Source organism: Cajanus cajan, chromosome 8 (genome assembly GCF_000230855.2).
Source record: "Cajanus cajan strain Asha chromosome 8, NIPB_CcT2T_4, whole genome shotgun sequence".
In the NCBI taxonomy this organism is placed as follows: Eukaryota; Viridiplantae; Streptophyta; class Magnoliopsida; order Fabales; family Fabaceae; genus Cajanus; species Cajanus cajan.
Window position 1 is genome coordinate 10,813,238 of NC_138524.1, and position 21,562 is coordinate 10,834,799.

Sequence of the window (21,562 nt, forward strand, 5' to 3'; positions counted from 1 at the left end):
AAGGGAAACAAAATCGATTTTGGCTTTTGCATGAGCTTCTATATACATGCACTAGTGTTAGGTTTTTTCCTTGTAAAACTTATAAGCTCACAGGAACAAAAATGTTTGTGTTATTTTATTTTAAGGAAGCTGTAAACTGGTATAAATAAATAAAGAATGGGATTGAGTGCATGCTGAGCTAAAGTTATTTTACAAAGCCAAAAATACTATAATTATTTCTAAACTCCTAAAGGCCAATAAATTCTTTTTCTTTTTCTTTTAATTCTTGTGGCTAGCTAGTATCTTTAACTCAAATCTATTGTCAACGATTCTCAATCTACTACTTCAAAATTTAACCCAAATAATGTACTCTTACGCAATCTTTAACTGTTGTTACAGAACATTTAATTAATTCTTCAGCTGCTTATGTAATACGAAAGAGACTAATAAATAAACACGATATTAGTGACTACCGACACATTAATTATCTAATCTACAAATGAACAAGAAACATTTTTAAAGAACGAATACAAACAGAAAAATAGACATAAGAAATGTTCTACTTTAATAATTTAGTCATTTGCCTCATTCATGCTAATTGATTTATACCATGCCAAAGGCCACTAAGGTTTCCTCCAATTTGCTATATGCAATAGTGAATTCAAATTCATAGGTCAAACACTATAGTTTCGAACCTTTATAGGTTAAAATAATTCGTAAAAAGTTTACGAATAGTCAATTAAGCTTTATTTCCAACTTAGGTCCACTAATGATGCATGCTAATCCAATACTATACCTGTGACAGTGATGTGAGGCTTAAAAACAGTAGTCCGTAAGTTGACGGAATCCATTAAAGTTATTATAATCAAATTATTACAGGTTTTTAATTACTAAACTATTGGCTAGTTAATTACATCAATTTAATTAGTGCCACAAACTTCTATATGCTTTTTGGTGTAAAAAACTGTCATATGCTTGTGAATATTATACTGCGTACTAGCTAGTTATGCTAAATGCTAGCTTGCTATATTTATGATTATCAATATATATAGTAATTAAAAAGAACTTAAAAAGTAAAATCCCGATTCAAAGAATGTAAACGTCTATAATTAAACTGAACTAATGAGTCAACTCCGAATCGAATCGACCAAGCCATTGCATAGTAATACAGCATTAATGGAATTTCTAACAAATATTAAATGACTAAGCTTCTATATATATTATTCTACTATTTTCTTGTTTAGGACTTCCATTAATTAGAAGCTAAAACATTTTTTTAAGGATTTGGCTCCTTTAAATGAAGTGATAAAATTAGTCGTTGATAAAAAAAATGATGATATTTTAACACATGTAATTTGTTATACATATAAATGTAATATTTTATATTATTAGATAGGGTATATAACTATATATGTTGCATAAAAGATTAACTTTTTTTTTCATTTAAGTCACTCATATTATATTACAGAATGAAAACATGTAATACTTTAACTTAGAAGTGAAAAATACTTTTATGTTTGAGGGACAAAATTAATAATAAAAAAAAAAACTTTTGTTTGATTTCTTAAATGATATTCCAAACAGCAAGAAGAATTCTTCCACGAAATGTCACGTCACTTTTTTTGTTTATGGAATTTGTTTAAACGTACGTATATCCATGAATTCCTTAATTCTGTGTTTATCCTTATCAAAAGAATTTGTGAAATGAATCTTTTGGCGCTACCAACACCGCTTATTTACCCGTAAACTTTATATTTAAATAATAATGTAAAGCTTATGAATCTTGGCTCGCTAATCTCACACTTTGCTTAGCACTGATTCGTTTCGCAAGAGCTTTTTTAAATATATGCCAAACGTTATATATACTTTCTTCCACTAAACATAAGATGAGCTCAATGTAAAATTAAGAAATGGTGTAAAAATGGCTGTTCTCAGGTTCAGTGGCATACATATTCATTTTATATTTGAGGTTAAATGTACCAAAACCGTGTGTATATGTATGAGAGCAAAATGGTACGACATACACACTATTTTAAGATAAGCTTTTAGTGGGAGAAATACATGAACAAACTGAATACATGTAAATATCTTCGAGTGGCATCTGCCTTGGCATCTGGTTAAAATTGAAAAGACTTAATAACATGTTCTCTAATACGTACTGAATAAAATACTGCAGCTGTTACTTGTCCACGGATCCATGCATTTTGCATTCCATGGTCTCAAGAATAAAAACAAGAGTAGTTTGGAAAAGTGCTTATCACTAAAAAAAATGTAGCCATAAGTATGTTTGCAACATCACCAATGCATTTGTGAATGATGTGATTGAACATGTAAAATGAAGATGACAGCATCACCAACTTAAACTGAAATACATTTTAGCTGTCAATTTTCTGTGGGTGGAATGACGACTTATCAATAGAAAGCAATACTACAAACTTAGGAATAAAAAATAACATGGTGTGTGATTTTACTTCTAATATATTGCTAATGTAAAGAATACATCACATGTTACTGACCGTAATTTCTTCTGTATACGTAGTAACCTACATTTGTAAGCCTCTTTTTCTTCTCTTGGGTACAAAGAAAGAGAACTACATTTCATTTATTTACTTGTCTCATTATCCATCCACAGTTCCACGCCATGAAATCGATACCCTGAACTCCTGTGTAAAAAACACATTGTTGTTCATGAATCAAGTTTCAGAAAAATTCATACCTAAACATGTTTCGATTAGCCAACCCGTTTTATAGAGATAATTGGTACAAATTTTTTAAATAAGTGAGATTTTTTTAAATTCGATCTACTCTATGGAGTTCAATTATCTATTTTATACTCTTATTTATATTATATATATATATATATATATATATATATATATATATATATATGAGGAGGGTTAAAACAATACTAGAATAATTTTTATCAATCATTTTACTATTTAATAATTTTATATTAAATGTAAATTTTATCAATCTAGCCATTGAATTATAATTTTATATCACCTTAAATATGTATATCAAATTTTATTGAAATTGAATAATTTGAAAATAATCAAAGTATTTATATTTTAGTATATTTTGAAATATACATTACGTCAATTTTGTTCTATAAAAATGAGATATCATCAAATCATCTTGAATATTATAAAATTTTCTATGTATAATCTAGGAGTAGAAACTTTTAATCTAAGAGCAAGTTTTAAAAAATTTAAATTTAATTTAAAGTTATTAAATTGTATAATAGTTAATAAAAATTACACCGATATTGTTTAAATTTTTTTATATATATATATATATATATATATATATATATATATATATATATATATATCAATTTTTCTATAAAACTAAATCGATCCACTTTATAAAAATGATTTGGTTAATCAAATTGTTTTTATAAACTAGATTGATTTTTATAATCTAGGATCACCTACAAATTATAATATTATTAACAAGAATATATATCAAGTCAATTCTACAACATGAACTAAATTTCATGTAATATTTTTACTAATAACACACAAGAGGATATTGTGTGGCAAAATCCATAGATGGTGAATTTTTCGTGACAAATTTACTAACGATGTTTAAGCAGTGACAAATAAATCTTTTTTAAAATTGAAGAACTAAATTTGTTTTTTTTTATTCTGTTTTCATCTATATGTGGAAATTGAAAAAATGTCAGTTTAAAAACTAATATATAATTTAAATTTAGATGTAAAAGAAATCTTAAATTTTGGTGTAATTAACATATTAAAGTTAAAATTTTAGTGTTTTTTTTTTGGTACAAGAAGAAAGAAAAAGAAAAAAGAAAGGAAAAAAACTAGCTAATAGCTATAAAGTCTTTATCTAAATGGGCAAGAACGAAGTTAGGAGGATTATCCCAACAGCTATTAATGTCCTCATTTTTTGCTTCCCAAACTGCTAAATTGTCTGTTACCGAGTTAGTTTCTCTATGGACATGAAGGAGTGAAGCATTCCAATTTTGTCCCCTAGTATCTTATAATAGATTACTATGTGTATGATGTCTAACTATACTTTCATCCTAGTTATTTAACATATTAACAACTTCAAAGCAGTGAGACTCATATGCAATATTTCTTAGGCCTTTATTCCAACATCAATTAAGTCCCTGTTGGATAGCTAAAATCTCAGCTTGAATATGATCTCCTTTGCCCATTGCAATTGTGAATCCATGCAATCATCTCCCAACTTCATCTCAAGCAACTCCACCAATTCCCATACGACCAATTTGGGGAATGAAACTACCATCTGTGTTTATCTTCACACTAGGTCTAGAAGGTGAGATCTAATGATGAACCATGAGATCACCTTGAAGGTCATGAAACATGAAAGCAAAACTGACGTGTGAACTATAGATGTTTCGGATAACATATGGTATGTTCCATTTTCTTCCTTCAAAGGTCATATTGTTCCTCCATCTCCAAGTCCACCAAATAATTGTGATGATTTTGGTTGTTTCTTTCTGGTTAAGAATCTTCATAATCCATGTGAAAATTATATATATATAGCAAATTAAAAATAATTATCATGCCACAATATTCGTTAACATAATTGTAATAACATCAATCGGTGAAGAATTTAATTACAATATTTTAAACTACAAAATATTTTTTAACAATAAGAACCTAACTAAAAAATTTAAAATATATATAGTTAATATTAATGTTACTCTTCACATTAGAAATAAATTCACATAACTCAATAATTATACTTAAATACCGTTAATAAATAAATACTAGAAATGTCTTATTTAAATATATTTTTCATTAATAAACATAAGTTGTGTGATATTTTACAAATATACCCAAATATATATATATATATATATATATATATAAGCGATATCAAATTCGATCCAATCAAATAAATAAAATTCAATTATTTGTTTGAATTTCAATTTTTTCGATTTTTCAATTTTTTAGATCTTATAAAGAGCTCCAGAGGAAACAGTCTAAGCTATTTGCAGCATAAGGCAATATACAAAATTCTATTCTCAAAATTCACATTTCTGTCAGAATATGTCGATTCACACAAAAATTAGTTGTACAGCGCATGGATGGGAATTACACAAAGCAAAACCTATGATACATGGACCCCCAAGAAAGATTTCTGATTTATATATCTCACCATCACAGGGAAAAAAGAAAAAAGAAAAACCCTTGTCCTCTTGATTTGAAATATAAATTAAAAAAAAAAACAATAATAACCTAGGGACGATGAGTAAAAAATATGTAAAAAAAAAATGAGAAAAATAGCCAGCACTGACAATCCATGACCTTGATTTTTGTACCTACGGCTCAATTTACAACAGGTGGATGGGAACCCAGACTGCAACTTCTAGCATTGTCAAAGTGATCCTAGCATTGCTACCAACTTTGCTTCTCGAACTTGCTGTATCTTCTATAGGCCAGATGATTCCAGGACAAAGAAAAGCTTGGTCTTCAAGCTTTCTACGGGTATTAGATCACAAGCTCGAATACCCCGTAAATGGCATCATGCTATATATGTAACACCGGAAATTCAGGCGATAGCACAAGCCGTCAAGGCATAAACAATAGGGCACTCTTAATAGTCACTATATCCAAGCAAGAGAACCTCGGTCATTTGCTACTTGAGGACGGCCTCTAGTTGGTGTTGGTGGTCTGTTAGCATTCAACTCCTATATACGTTTTAACCCAAAACATAAAAATGTATGAATACCAAATAAAGAACTGCAGAAAGATAGCTTTAGTCCCATAATACTGTAAAATGATCAGCTCAAATTCACTTAGATGTGAACGCATTTATTTACTAGATGCAACTTTACGCAACACAAAGAGAGTGCCAACCATTTAATGAATGATGTTAGAAATAATACCTGCATCCATGTATCCTCGATATGATCCGGTGACGTTTCTGGTGAAGAAATTGCAGGTGGTAACGGATGAATCAATTTAGGAACCACAACAAGATCTCTACCCAAAACTAATATCGCCCCAGCATTATTTGCGGTACCTATCGCCACAATAAAGTGCCTAAGTTTAGGAGAAAATTTATCTTTAGGAGGAAAGTGCAATGTAGAAGCCAGCAACAAATACCGCAGTAGTTTGTAGCAGAGAAAAGTGTGATCAAATGTCCCTGGGCAAAACGCTCAAAGCCATCCATCACACATTCGTGCGCACGAACAATCAGCTGAAGATCATTGTTGTTGCAAAATTCCATGACACGATCAGGCTGCAACGGTAACACTCGTTTAGATGAGCATAGCACATTCGCAATTGAGGTAACAGCAGCCCAAAAGTTAAGAAAGTGGAGACAACATCGAAGAAGGCAAGTGACTATAACAATAATTTTAACAGCCATCATAAAAAGTACAGCACTAATAATGAAAGTAATCAGTTTGTCTTTTTAAGCCATTACAGCATAGCTTCGAAAATAATTGTCTAATACTCTAATAGATGCATGTTACAACCAAAAATTTCAGGGCATAGACACAGCACAGTCGATTTGAAAAGCTTCAAATGATGCTTCAAAACAGAGTCACTAATACATCAATATGGATTTTCAATAATAATAAAACAATTAAAATGAGCATTCAAAAATTAACAAATTCAATCGCATAAACCTGTATTGATCAGTATTAATAAACAAATTTTATTAGAATGTATAGACAGGGTAATGGTTTAATTTAAACATCTAAACATAGAATGCCATGTATGATGATAAGATTGTTGACTTTTGTAGTAATTACTTTAAACGTCATATTTCGGAAAATTTTTAACTGATTGATGGTGTAAAAATCATTAGTGACAGCATATAAAAATTAAACTCTTGATACATTTATTGTCAAATTCAGAAATATCAAATCTTGAACCTGTTTTGTATCATTCTTTAGGAAACTAAAAATAACAACCATTGTAAATAATAAATAACAAATACTCACCCCAAAAGTAACTAATCCTGGACCCCTGGCATTTGGCCGCAGACCTTCCACACTGTCATTCTCTGTAGGATCAGACCTAGAGAAACATTTCATGCTGTCATTCTTCCAAAAGGACATGAAATAAATTGTCAAAACACGTTCAAGTAAACAAAATGCACCAACCACAATAGATCCATAAGCACAATTGATCCTGCTTCCATCGTAATTGGGCGCTGAATATTCTCAATTTGTTCCACATGGTTTATTGAACGACCAATACCCCCATGCATGCAAATAATTTTTTTCTCAATTAGTGCTGCCAGAGGAAGCCAATTAAACAGACGATTTATACGGTGCCATGCCCAAATTCCATCTCTCTCACCCTATCAGCAAATTACAAAGGTTGCTTGAGTGCCAAATAACTGAAATAAAAATAAAAATACTGTTAAGTATATGAAATATGATATTCCTTACCATCCTCTCAATGCATTCAATTCGGAAACCAAAAAGGGCATTAATATCTGCAGCTTCATGGTTTCCCCGTATTAAATGTACATTGTTCGGATACTCAACCTGCAAAATCCAGACAAGCATGCATAAACTTGGTGCCATCGAACTTGACAAACAACAAAAAAAGACAACCTATACATCCAGAGTGAGTACCTTCAGAGCAAGCAAAAGGGTAATAGTTTCTAGGCTGTGTTGGCCCCTATCAACATAATCTCCGAGGAATAGATAGTCAATGTATCTGATAGTCATTTACACAAAATTAGCATTAGAGGAAATTAAATGTCTAAACTCTAAATCACTCGGCTTTAAAATAGTCCAAACAAAATACTATGCTAGCCTGTCACAGGGGAAAGGGAAAAACCTATTAATAATTTTTGTCTTCTGTTCGTAATCATAAACTCTAGATCAACATAAAACAATGATTTTGCTTATATGCACTAAATCTAACAATCAATCTAGTAACTAGTAAGCTATGACCAGGAAAAATCCTATTAAGAGCATCAAAAGATAATCTACCCAGTAGGTTACAAACTTACAATGAAAATATATAAATGAACGAGCAGATCACTATAAAATGTTGAGTTGGATAATCAATCACAAGAACTTGTCCCAGAGATAAAAAATGATCACAACATCACTTCCAGTGTACAAAAACTAATAAAGTTAACACCATAGCAATTAAAACTGGATCAAACCAGTAAGTCTGACAAGTTAAATCAAGAACCAGTCAGATCATTGGTTTGGACACACCGAAAAACTGGAGCAGAAAACTGCCCAAAAACCAACCAAACCCCGTAAAAGGAGGGGTAAGAACTGGTACAGAAACTTGTTTTTATCAGTCTTTCCAGAAAAAAATGTTAAACTTATTTTTTTAATTTTTTAAAAATAATGTATGCTATGTTTTTTTTAAACGAAGGCTCATATATGATATTTACACATATTGTTATTATTTAACTATTCATCAAGAATTTTTCATCTTGTAGAAGATGTTATATAATCCTTTCATGCTAATTTAAAATTTCATCCAACTCACTTTTTTATAATTCTATATTAGTTTATTTCTTAATATACTAATATATATATATATATATATATATATATATATATATATATATATTATTACCAATTTGACCCTACTTCAACCATGATTAAACAAATGAACTGTAAATCAGTGCCTATACCAGTCCAACAGTGACTGATTTTAAAATCATTGATTAGCACTCACTCTAAAGTTGGACTCAAGTCCACGGATGTTCAAACCTTTATTAAGAAAGTAACCACCTAGAACAAATAATTAAAAGCAGGTTGTAATTGACATCTTAATATATTGGCAATCATGATTGGACAAACTGATACAAGACCCCTCATTAAGAAGGTATGCAACCGAAGGCAAAAGAATAGAGATGGGAATACAGCTGATATGGGTGCAGATGTAACTACCCCGCCAAGCTGTTATAACAGACCCCACTGTACCAGCAACGGTATTGGAAAAAATCCAAATTCTACATCAACTAGAGATAAAGCAAACAAAAAGTATATAATTGGGAAACAATCATCACCATACAAGCCAATTTTGTAGAGTTCAGTTAGGGCCAAACTCACTGTAAGAAACGGTAACCAGTAGAAAAAATAGGAAGACAAGTCAGAGTTTGGGGTGTGATTTGTAGTATTCTTTGGGAGAGGTTCTAGGCATGCACTCTCGAATTGCCCTGAGTTATAAATATTTTCTTCTCTAGGTTACATGTATCTAAGGTTCACCTTAATAAAATTTCATTTTCTTCATTTGGATCTAAATCCCTAATTTTCCCCCTTTTTATCAGTTGATTCTATCACACGCTATTGACCCAGAGGCAATGACTAGAAATTGAAAAACAGATTACACAATACAAAACATTAGTGGCACACAATAACTATCCTTCATTCACATTTACATATAAAACAAATCTTTGGGAACCAAGGAACTTACGCTATGTCACCAGCAGTTGATGGTGCACCATACTCATCAAAGAGGCGCATAAGATCTCCAAATTGTCCATGTAAATCACCAAATATTTTAATTGGAGCCCTAAGCTTTAAGACACTTGGTTCACTTGAAAATATGCGTTCTGCACTATCACAGAGATCTGCAATTTCATTGCAGTCCAAAAAAAACTGCCTGCGAACTGGTGGTTTCCACCCGCGAGGCTTTAAGAGGTGAGCTACAACCTACAAAAAAAGAGGTCCAGAAACCCCATAAGAAACAAGCTGAGCATAACATGATGCCATTGCCAACATGATGGATGATTCAACAAAATAGTTATGGTAAAATCAACATGTAGACAGAAGAAAATCAGGATTCAACACCACATGATCAAAATATTGCCATGAACAAAAGGGGTGTGATAGAGTAGGTAATGTCAACAAAACGAAGGTTAATGAACAAGACTTACCAAATGTTCTGCATCTGACCCTACTCATGGCTCCCAGATTTGGTAGGTCAAGTGGACAATATTTAATAGTTCATGTTATTTTAAACCAATGAGACATAGGGCAACTGATCCATTACTATTGCCTAATTATTAAATAAAATATGTATTACTTCTAATAGAACTAAATTTTGATCCACTGGCTGTGTTAAAAGTTCACACTATCAGCTAATCATTGTTTTCAGTTTTCACATCATTAAAAAGTGTGCCAACGATATTAGACAGAACAAACTCTATCAACATCATGGCAACACATTATTCATAAGCGTAAAAAAATGTCAGTGGAAGAACATTAAACATTTTTCTAATATTATAAGTATGAATACTCTAATCAATTATAACTAGCTACGGAGACAAGTCTGTACCTTCTTCGGGACACTATTGATAGACATCTGCCGGTCTAATAATTTTCTAGCAGCTGTTGCACTTTCCGGAGTCCCATAACTGACCCGCCTGCCTTCATTCTCAAACTGATCAATTGAAAGCTGTCTAACCATACCACCTAATGCTCCACCAGTCTCTGCAGCAACAACCACCTGCAAAAAATTCCAGAAAATAGATATGGGACTTCAGCATTCATGGAACTCTTGAAACAGCATAATTTTCCTTGGAAAATAAAAATATATTACTCACAGCTCTGTGATGCAGCCTCACTCCACCAGGAGGAATGCTATTTGACCCAACAGAATCAGGCTTAATCAAAGAAGATATTTGTTTCCCACTAGGTGTTGCCTCTGCCCCACGGTCTCGGTCAGGCAACTCAACTTCACCATTCACTTGTCGTGCCTTGGCAGCAGCAAGTGTTGCACTGATAGCCTCAGCTTCCGCAGCTGATGCTTCAACTAGATACTCAACTCCTTTGCTAGTTCGCCTATTCAAAATTATTCACATGAATGACAAGCCAAAGTAACAATTTCGTATTTCACTGAAAAGATGTTTAGATGATAAAAACTTCCATACCGAGAACCCGGGAGCATGGCATTTTCAGTGCTGATATCGGTATACATGTCGCCATTTACAGGGGGGGCAACTGGATTTCCCAAAACAACTGAACCATCAGGAACTGCTTCAGGCATGGTTTGCCTTGTCCTATCATCAACAAATCCATACCGCCCAGGTAGTCGTCCCGCTTGTGCATTAGATGCAGCTGCTGCTGCAGCATGTGATGCAGCAGTTGTTGTTTCAGCAGCAGCAAGATCTTCAGCAACAAGTAGGTCATCCAGCAAGACCCCTGCAGCATACACATAATACATCATGGTCAGTCCTACATGTAAAGTAAAAATTTCGAAGTCACCACAATATAAAATCTAAAAGCAAGTACAAGAGCAAGCATCGATCAACAGGAATTGACTGGCCATCCTCAACAACTGTCAAATTCAAAATAACATTGTAATCTTAGCTCCACACACACACAGAATTCAGCAACTAGGTTAATTGGAATTATCTTTCATAATTGTTCACTCATGCCATAGCAAACTATATGCGGGATACCGCTATTCTAATTTATATATATATATATATATAAATAATAATTTATAGTATATATAATTAATATTGTACATATAAAATAGAAAAGTAACTTAATTTATACATTAAATATTTTGGATAATAAAAATTTATAGTAGTTAAACAAAATATATATACATATAATTAACAAAACAAAATGCTTAAGGTCTTATATTATATTTTTTTATTACTTAAAATATTATCTGAATTATAATAATAATAATTATTATTATTATTATTGAAAATAAAGAGAAATTACTGTCTAAAAAAATAGAGAAGTAGAAATAAACTTTACCTAGGCCCATTCACCAAACCAAAAGAGAAAATAAAATTTGGACCCATTGGCCCAACTTTTCCAACTCTATTTTGTTTACTACAACCTCTAACCCTAAGACCCATTAGCAACCACCTCCCTCCCCTCTTAAAAAAAGACAGATCTGCAGATGATCTGCCGGAGAAGACATGCTGCCCCGTCAGAGAAGACAAATCCTGTGCCTGTCGGAGAAGATAGAACTGCCGCGATCTGTCGGGGAAGAGAGAGATCTGCAGAGATCTGTCAGGGAAGAGACAGATCCGCAGAGATCCACCGGAAAAAAAGACAGATCTGCAGATGATCTTCCGGAGAAGACATGCTGCCCCGTCAGAGAAGACAAATCCTGTGCCTGTCGGAGAAGATAGAACTGCCGCGATCTGTCAGGGAAGAGACAGATCTGCGGAGATCTGTCAGGGAAGAGACAGATCCGCAGAGATCCACCGGAGAAGAAGACAGATCTATAGGAAACCCACTGGAAGAAAAGAAGGGAAAACATGCCGCCCAACCCTCGATCGCACTGCCACTCTCCACTGCTTTCGCAGCCACTCCTTTAAAGCGCTCTGCATCAAGTTTCTAGTGACGGCACTAGCCACTCCGCTCTGCTCCACCACTATCACAGCCACTCTGGCCACTATTGATAACTATGTAGCAAACCTAGTTGAATAGTAACACCCTAATGTTTCTCTTAACAGTCTAGATGTGCTCTTCTCAACTCAACCTTTTTCCTCAAAACACCTAGCTAAACATGTATCTGATCAAAAGAATTGAAGCTGTGATCAAGTGATTTGAGCTATTTCATAAGTTTTTATCTTCCAACTCTTCTCCTAGCACCATTTTTAAGAATTCAAATTCTGACAGACATCATTCTCTATCATGAGTCTAAACAAAATAAAAAATAACAAATTTAACCAAAATATTTAGCAAAATAAAATATGTAGTAATTAAATTTTCATCATAAAGCAGGCTGACCTAATGAACCACATTGATCAAACAATCATGCATTTTCAAGAAAATAGAAAAATAAATTCCATTTAGATGAATTCATGAAACATTAAATTTATGACTTACCGCCACGTAAACCACCATAAATAAAAATCAAGTCACCAATAGCAGCAGCAGCATGCCTACAACGCCGGGTCAACTCAACTGAGGCATCTCCACCAGCTGCATCAGCACTGTATCTACCCGTTCTTGGACTGGTAACAACAGATTTTGTATCACACCAAACACCAGCAGCAGTATCCAACACTACAAACAGGGAAAAACATTAGAAAAAATTTCTCAATGCAGCATTAATTAGCATAACAATAAATCTTGCTTTCACATACAAAAAATAAAATTACCATTGGAAAATAATAACTAAAGGCTACAGCGGCAACTAGGCACCAGCAAGCTACCCTACAAACAGTAGCTACAACAGTAATGGAACTTCAAAAGTATCTGTTATTGCTTACAACAGAACATCCAGATTTCCACAAGAATATTCTCTTTCTCAATTTCACCAAAAGAGAAGTCGTCCTTCTATCACAAAATGAAAATATATGTACACAAGAGTAGAGGAAGACAGAGCAAGGGCATAAAGACCAATAACTTTTTTGCAAAGGATTTAGCTTCTGTAAAGTGAGGCATACACTTTAGAGAATTAAGTACTAAGTCATAACTGATGATCTAAAAATAAAAGGAATAGATTTTAACTTGATAGTTTGTTATGCATGTGCATGTTTTCTATTACAATCTAAGCCATTGATTTTTTAATCAACAGTTATACTATACACTTCACCCAAGATCAAACAAGGCAAAAGGGAACCAATCAAAATACAAAATTTAAGCAACACTGTAATCAGGTACCTGCAACACTCGACGAATCTTCAACCATCCGTCCTCCTCCAAGAGCCCCACCAGACACATGGAGCCTTGCATTAACAAATACCTGGAATCATTAAACAAGTAAATTACAATTTACAGTCCTTGGAACATACAACCAGCAAAGAAAAGCATAAAAAATAAAAACTAAATCATACCGCTGCATGCTGATATCTTGGAGATGGTGAGACACCAGGGGCAATGGCCCATTCCCAACGACCATCTCTATGCTTAGCAAGTCCATATGCACTTGCCAAAGGCTGTAATGTACAATTTGGGGAAGGGCAAGAGGGAAAAAAAATATATGACCAGAAGGTCAGAAATAAGCAATTCACAAAGATCACAAAAGTATTTAACAGAAACCAAACAGAATTGAAAGAATCCACCAGCTAGTGTTTGTTAATAAGAAATAGGATAAGAAAACAGAAAGCAGAAATAGATAAGAATAACTATCAGTGGACTGCTTATTTACTTGCAGGTGATAACCTGCCTGAACAATTAGGGATTTCTTAGAGTTGTTGGATTTCCTAACAGGCTAATAATTTATATTCTTCTCAAGTTGCCTCTTATATTGGGATTTTAGTGACGGAAAAAAACTTCGATAATAGAAGTAGGTAAGTACTCATCATTTATTAAAATTCACTTGAATCTACTCGCTTCAGTGCATATTCTGATACAAGGTTTGAACACTGCACACTTCTGGATTCTTCTCTTGTTTATCCTCCTCCAATTTCTCACTCATTCCCCTAACTGTCAAAGGTTTCTCCTAGACAAAACTGGGTGGAAGTCCAAAGTTCCCTCTAGTAAATTCCTTGGCTCAAACAGCAGTTTCAACAACATTAAGATATTATTTTCCAAGATTTGAAAGCCTCACCTCTCTCTCCCTTAATGTGTCACGTGCAAGTCAAGTCCATAAACAGTGCATCACTTATTTGTGAAGAATTGAAAGGTCGCCATATTCTTTGGATCAATCCAACTTACACAAGAAATTGACTGTCCAGTAATCTGTTACACTCCTAGTATCTCTGTTTTTTTTTTCAACTCGACCATACCTCATCCTCACCCATAGTTTACTTCTCTTCTCATTCATAATATTTCCTTACATAGCAACTAGGCAGACAAAGACCTAATTATTATGATAAGTTCAGAAAACAATCTTATACAAAGGTAGCTTAAGAAAAACAGATAGTTAACTCTTCTCTTCACAAAAGATAACTCTAGAATACAGAGTGGCAACCGTATAGGCAAGCCACAAGAGCATAAGGGAAAGAAGAGTGATATCAATGACCAACAAAGGTAAACTCACACCAGCAAGATTCCTACACAAATCAAAACAATAGAATAAGAAAGTAAAAATTTCTGAATAGATAACTCACAACACTATTGGCGTCCCTCCCTCCACAAAGCAGAAGAAGCCCATCAGAACGTGCACTAGCAGTTGCATACCTAGTCAAAAGTAACAGACAAAACAGCAACTCAACCCCAAATTATAATAAAAATTCAAGCACAAAATAACAGTTAAATAAATACAAGGAAAGTTTCAGAGTTATTTGATAATGTTGATCAAGGTTCTTAAAGTACACTTTTGAGCTCAACAATAACACAACAATAGTGAGCCTGTTTCATTCCACAAACAGAATATTAATGCTATCCAATCAGCAAAAAGTGTAATGATTGATTAAGCAAATTAAAAAGGAAAAAGCTCCTCTAAAGCGAGTGCGACTCCTTAGTGGACAAATAAGGATGTGTTCACCCTTACATCATTTAGTGGGTTAAAACTTGAGATTACAATGTAATTTATTAAATCAAAGGTGGATACACCTTTCTTTGCTCATTTTAAATACAAACTCGCTTTAGAAGAACCTTTTCATTACAAGATAATGTAGCATTTAACATTTCACTCTTCTTCCAAAATATTCCACAACCTCATTATCATCCACACATAAAAGCAACCACAATAAAAGGCAAACCTATTCTAATATCAATCAGTTCCCAAGCTGAAGAAAGAATAAAGCAGTGATCAACAAATATACCAGCCCAAATATACAACACAATAGTAAACCACTGGATAACATGCTTGACATGGCAGAAATATTGAAAATTACAAAAAATTCAGTTTTCACTGATTTTGTAGGGGAGGGGAAAGAGGGGGAGAGAAAGAGAGAGAGATATCAAAAGCACATTAGGAACAAACCCAAGGCAAGGCAACCTGGTGCATGAAATAGTTTAAAACTGGGGCAACTCCCTTGTTCACATCCAAATATGAATTCAAAAGAAACAAAGTTAAAAATAAAGTTTACCCCAGAGCATATCAATCTAACGAACTAACAAAACAACACCAATTAACAATTATAACAATCTAACAAACCAACATGTCTACAAAAATTCAAAAAGTGGAAACAAAGGATTTAAATCTATTCAACTCAATTATAACCACTAAATGTTATCCATCAGAACCTAGCTCAAGACATCAAAGGCTACAGAACAAGAAAAAGCTGCCCTTAGAACCTAGTCCACGACATCAAAGGACAAAGGCTACAGAACAGGAAAGGAATATAGTGAAGTCAAGATATTAGTCAAGAAAGTTAAATTTCATTGACACAGTACATGCATGGAGGTGGACCCTCTCCTTCTGGCTCCAACTTGCGCCATTCATAAGGCTTGGCAGCTGTGTCTAAGGCCCATACATCAGCCAAAGGTCTCTTTCCTGGAAAGCAGGGATAAAACAAGTTAACATCCAATAAATTAACAAATAACAACCACAGAAAACATCAAAGTGAACAATGTAAAAGAAAGCATTTGGGTACTTACCATCATTGCCTCCAATTGCCATGAGATACCTCTGCCCCACCAAAGCCATAACATGTCCATAGCGTGGCCCTGGTCCAGGGCCTGGAACACCAACTCTACATGACATTCAGAACTGACTGCATCAGATAAATGTCATTGAGGAGGAAAATAAAACATAGGTTACTGTTCTAACCTATGCCACCGAGGTCGTTGCTGAGTGAGATCAAGAACATGAAGGTCCTCTGCAGACAAACCAGCAGGCCCAATGCCACCCTGTTTTATGGTGCAAATACTCCACTTTAGAATTAATGTACTCATTTAAAGGAAATAAATTAACCAATACCTGGATAACTAATGAGATAACCTCTCCACACTACCTGAATAACTACCATTGTTCCCACAGCAGTTGCAACATGTGCAGCCCTTGGAGTTGGAGGCTCACCAATGGGAGTTATCCTGCATTAAATTTTCCTTATAAGCACTGAAGCAAAGTACATAAGGCTATAAGAGCAATACTTAAACCTTAATGATGGCTGGAAAGAAGAACATAGTTCTGAGCTTACCTAGACCACTTATTAGTTATGACATCATAACAGTGGACATCAGCAGTGGCACCAGCCAAACCTGCAGAGCAAATGAAATATACCAATAATGACAAATTTCAACCATAAATACTTACAAAACTAATAAATAAATGCTTATACAAAGTGGGGAAAATATACAAAATCTGGACAAATCATTGTTCATCTTGCAGTATCCCCCACACAATGAGCAGATGATGTAAATTCTCGTTAAATTAAGAATGATTGCACCTAATAGAGTTTTCACTTCAACATTTGGTTTCAGACATTGGCATGCACCAGAAATAATGAACATAAACAGCATCCTACTTGGATAGTTTGAACTTCAACAATTAATAACTGTATAAGGAGCTTCAAATGACATACAAAAGTAGAACACTTAAATTATGATATAAAACAAGGCATGTCCACTATGTGGAAATGGGAACTACACATTGCTTGCCTGAAATAATAGTACTTGGACCTAAATGAGAAACCAAACATTCTGAATATGCATTTTTTATGTTTCTTCTTTGATCAGTATCAATATATCAAATAACTGAGACATTTTCAAAAAGAAAAATAATTTAACCACAAACAGAAACAACCAACCATCAACCACATGAAACCAAACCATATCCCATAATTTAGGTTATTTTACTATTAATGCTACTTCATGCTGCAATTTATGAGAACCCAGATATTCATGTTTCAGAAAATAAAGAAGCCAAATATGCAAAAGACCACCTTTTGACAAATATGACAGGTTCCTTTTTTTATCCTGAGTTTTTATGGACTAAATGGAATGTTTTATCGATACATTCCCTTAAACCATGTTAGAATGTGACAAAAAGCATTATCTATCCTATTCAAAAGAATCCTAACTATATAATTGCCTATAGGTATACAGATACAGAGGAGGAAAAGATACAACCATGTGTAATTTAATTTCTATACGAAGTATCAGAACCATATACCAAAAATATCAGTCAATACAATTTTTAAATACATAAAAATAAAAATTAAAAATGAAAGATACTCCTTGGATACCTATCTAGGATATCAGAATTGGATATGTGTATTACACCTCTAACTTTACCAATTTTGAAATATCTGAGCTTCTAATAGCTTCAGACAATCACAACCCATATATGGGTAAAGATATAAATGGCAATGAACTTGAATTCTGGCAAACAAACGAGAATAGAGGGACTGGTGAACTAAACATAATGGAACAGAATGGATCAGAATGAGGAGGGAATGAAAATAACAAAGAACCACTGAATTCACTATCAAATACAAAATATTGAAGAAAGCACAGACAGACAACAGAATGAAATGTTCCCTAGTACTGTTTTTTCGTGCCCCCAAAAGAAGTGGCAGAAAGCCATGCAAATGGAAACGTTTTAAAATGAACTTCTATAAACTTCCAATTTTACCCACAAAGCATAAAATAGGAAACAAAGTAATAAAACAGCGAGATTGGTAACAAAAATCAATAGATTCTCAACTCATTTTAACGCATTGTGTACCCAGGATGACGTATCCAAAACAAGGTTTAATAGAACCACAGTTTCCATAACCAGAAGCATTCAGTCCACAAAGACCAAAAAAATCATCCTTCTACCATCGCATTAGCATTTCTATAACCAGGAACAACGACGCCATTGGAGCCTTTGTATTTAAACATTTAAAATAACTGGACACAGCATACAAAGCGCGTGGCATAAATTTCCAGATTCTAATCAAACTTAAAAAACCAATATCCAGAAATACTCAGCAGCAGCATCTTCGTTATGTTATTGTTTTCAGAAGAAGAAAACGAAAGGAAGTAAAATACGTACGTATGCCAGCATTTCCAGCGGACGAAGGAGTCCCTGAGGCCGCGGAATTCCCTTCAAGAGCAGTGGCACCGCCGAACAAAATCAACCTCGGACCAATGTACCCTGGCGTCCCCTCCTCTCCGACCGCCGCCACCGCCGTCAACGTGTGGCCGCACCGCGGCCCTGGCCCGTCCTCCTTCTTCTCCAAAATCGCATTCACCACTGAATAAGTCGGCGCGAGCCTCGGACCAACCACCGGACTGTGCTGCACCTGAGCCGCCGTCGCCGGCGGCGGCTGTTGCTGTTGTTGCGCCGGCAACTGAGCCGGAGATCCGCCTCCGGACGGCGGCGACGACGGCGACTCCCCTAGCTGGTCTCTCTCGGCATGGTTCTGCGCTGCCGGATCGTGATCGGCCTCCGGCACCATCGAGGAATCAACGTCCATTCCTTAACCCTAAGATTCGAGCAATTCCCCAAAGATCGGAGCTAGAATTCCCGCGAAATCGCATCCCGAACCAACATTTCGATTCGGTTCAAAAAATTGCGATTGAAAACCCTAACTCAGATCCTCCGCTCCTCAATTCAAATACAAACGAAAACAACGCAAATTTCCCGAAAAGAGAGGGAAATTCGATTAGGTTATTTTTCCCCTTCTCTCTCTCTCTCTTTCTCTCTCTCTCTCTGTCTTCGCTCTCTCTCAGAGAAAATCAAAGAAATGAAATGAAACGAAAGGAGCGGTGAACGAAACGGGACGGAGGAGACAATCGCAACCCAAAGCGAAAAAATAAAATTAATAAAAAATTTGAAAAAATAAATAAAAAGAAACAATTTCTTTCTCTGAGACAAAGGGGTGCTGTCTTTCTCTCTCTGCTTTTTTTTTCTTGCTTTCTAATATTTTTTGGAAAAAAAAAGTAATTATATATTATTTTGAAGGGTATGTATTTTTTTATATTCAATTATTCGAAATTGGAGGTAGGGAAATTGATGACCGGAAAGTGCCGGTAGGGTGCGTGTACGGAAGAAATTGGAGGCGGCGACAGAGCGGAGAACAGAGAAGGGTAACCGGGGATTGGTTTAACTGTTAACGGTGTTCGCCGGTTCCCAGTACAAAAGAGGGGTTAACACTTAACAATACAACTCATAGTTAAGATCGTTTTGTTTTTTTTTCAATAATACGTTACACCACGCGCTCTATTTTTTAAACTTTCTTAATTATAAACTTATAATGGAAATATATATATATATATATATATATATATATATATATATGATAGTGAGAAAATGCAATAACAAATTGACGGGAAAAAGGAATATTTTCTGTATACTTTTTTATTTTATTATTCTTTGACTAATTCTTTAAAGTTTAAAGTAACATCATATTTCCAAAAAAAAAAAAAGTAACATCAATGCATTTAATGTATTTTAAAATGGTTTTAATTTCCCTAATGATATTAAAAAATTAGTTTTAAAAGAAAATACGTTGACTAATACACTTAAACTGAAAGTTAAAAAGGAAAATATTAATCAACGTTTGACTGTAAAATATATTTAATAATCTTCATTATTGTTTGACTAATCCTTTATGAAAAATTTAATGTAGCCTAGATACATTTATTGCATTTTGAAAATGTTTTTATTATTCTCAGTGATATTAATAAACAATTTACTTTCAAAAATAAAATAAGTTGACAAAGTGTATTCTTAATAAGCTAATTATAAAGAAAAATATTTCTGTCCCACAATGATGACATGTTTAATATATAAAAAAATGTTTAAAAAAATTATGTTATTTTTTTATATGTAATATTCATTAAAAAAAATTAATTTACCATATAAAATACTCAACCACCATAATTAATAGTAATATAGTTATTAATAGAGTGAACTATTTTAGTAAATCTTATCCAAAAAGTGAAGTATTTATTATGTTTTTTAATTTATGTAAAAACTCTAAAATTTAGTTATTTTAGGATAGGACTATAATAATAAATGTTTGAACATAAAATATAGAGGGACTAATATATGAATAAAAATAACTAATTTTTCATATATTAAGAAAGATAATTAAATTCATTTAATTTTTAAATTTTCATATAAAATATATACTATATTTATTAAAATATCTTTAATCATATTTATCATAAATAGGACTTTTATTTATTATTTTAGGGGTATTTTTTTAATTAAAAATATTAAATAAAGTTGACTTAATTAAAATTTAAGAGTAAAATAACAAATTTTTTTCTTCTTATATATAGGTTGGAAAGTATTTAATAACCCTTATTATTGTTTGACTAATCTTGTATGAATAAATTAATGTAGCATAAATTCATTTATTGCATTTTTTGAAAATGGTTTTAATTTAGCTAGTGATATTAATGAACAATTATTTAAAAGAAAATAAGTGACTAATTATATATTTAAAAAAGAGAAATAATAATAATAATAATAATAATAAACGTTTGATTGGAAAATGAAGTAGTGTAATTTTTATGAATAAAAAATGTATATTTAATATATATTTTAATTAATAAAAAATTTATTTTATAATAAAATTTGTATGAGAAAAAAGTATTTATTTTCAAAACAGTCAAAGTTAATCATCTTCTTTAACTATAATACATATTCAACTAAAACAACAAACACCATGTCCAACAATTTGTAGAAAAAAAAATCAAAATTAACATTAAGTAGCATTTCGAGTAATAAACCGCAAAGGTATTAAATCTAAATAGTCATTAATTAACTATTTTTGAAAAAGAAAATCAATATTTTGTTTAAGTTGGCATCTATTAATTGTAATATTTTATTTTTATACAGCAACATAT

At 33.1% G+C, this 21,562-nt stretch overlaps 1 protein-coding gene across 1 annotated transcript; it reads right to left on the reverse strand.

Moving 5' to 3' along the window:
* Positions 1–4,981: 4,981 nt before the first annotated feature.
* Positions 4,982–19,614, reverse strand: LOC109788965 (serine/threonine-protein phosphatase BSL3). Its single transcript, XM_020347828.3, has 21 exons — positions 18,756–19,614; positions 16,915–16,975; positions 16,729–16,807; positions 16,545–16,624; positions 16,373–16,467; positions 16,169–16,268; positions 14,938–15,007; positions 13,720–13,821; positions 13,547–13,628; positions 12,767–12,946; positions 10,840–11,110; positions 10,513–10,750; positions 10,245–10,415; positions 9,381–9,619; positions 7,568–7,652; positions 7,379–7,477; positions 7,088–7,287; positions 6,926–7,001; positions 6,081–6,216; positions 5,861–5,997; positions 4,982–5,662 (listed from the first exon to the last, which is right to left on the reverse strand). The coding sequence occupies exons 1-21, from the start codon at positions 19,177–19,179 to the stop codon at positions 5,579–5,581; spliced, it is 3,009 nt and encodes a 1,002-aa protein (XP_020203417.1). The 5' UTR covers positions 19,180–19,614; the 3' UTR covers positions 4,982–5,578.
* Positions 19,615–21,562: the final 1,948 nt, after the last annotated feature.

Bases quoted from the DNA above. Each gene is read 5' to 3' on its own strand.
- LOC109788965 (XM_020347828.3), bottom strand. From the start codon at position 19,179: ATGGACGTTGATTCCTCGATGGTGCCGGAGGCCGATCACGATCCGGCA. The intron at 12,947-13,546 runs GTACCTGATTAC...CCCTGTTTGTAG, and splicing joins AGATTCGTCGAGTGTTGCAG to TGTTGGATACTGCTGCTGGT. The intron at 5,663-5,860 runs GTATTATTTCTA...AAACGTATATAG, and splicing joins TCGAGGATACATGGATGCAG to GAGTTGAATGCTAACAGACC.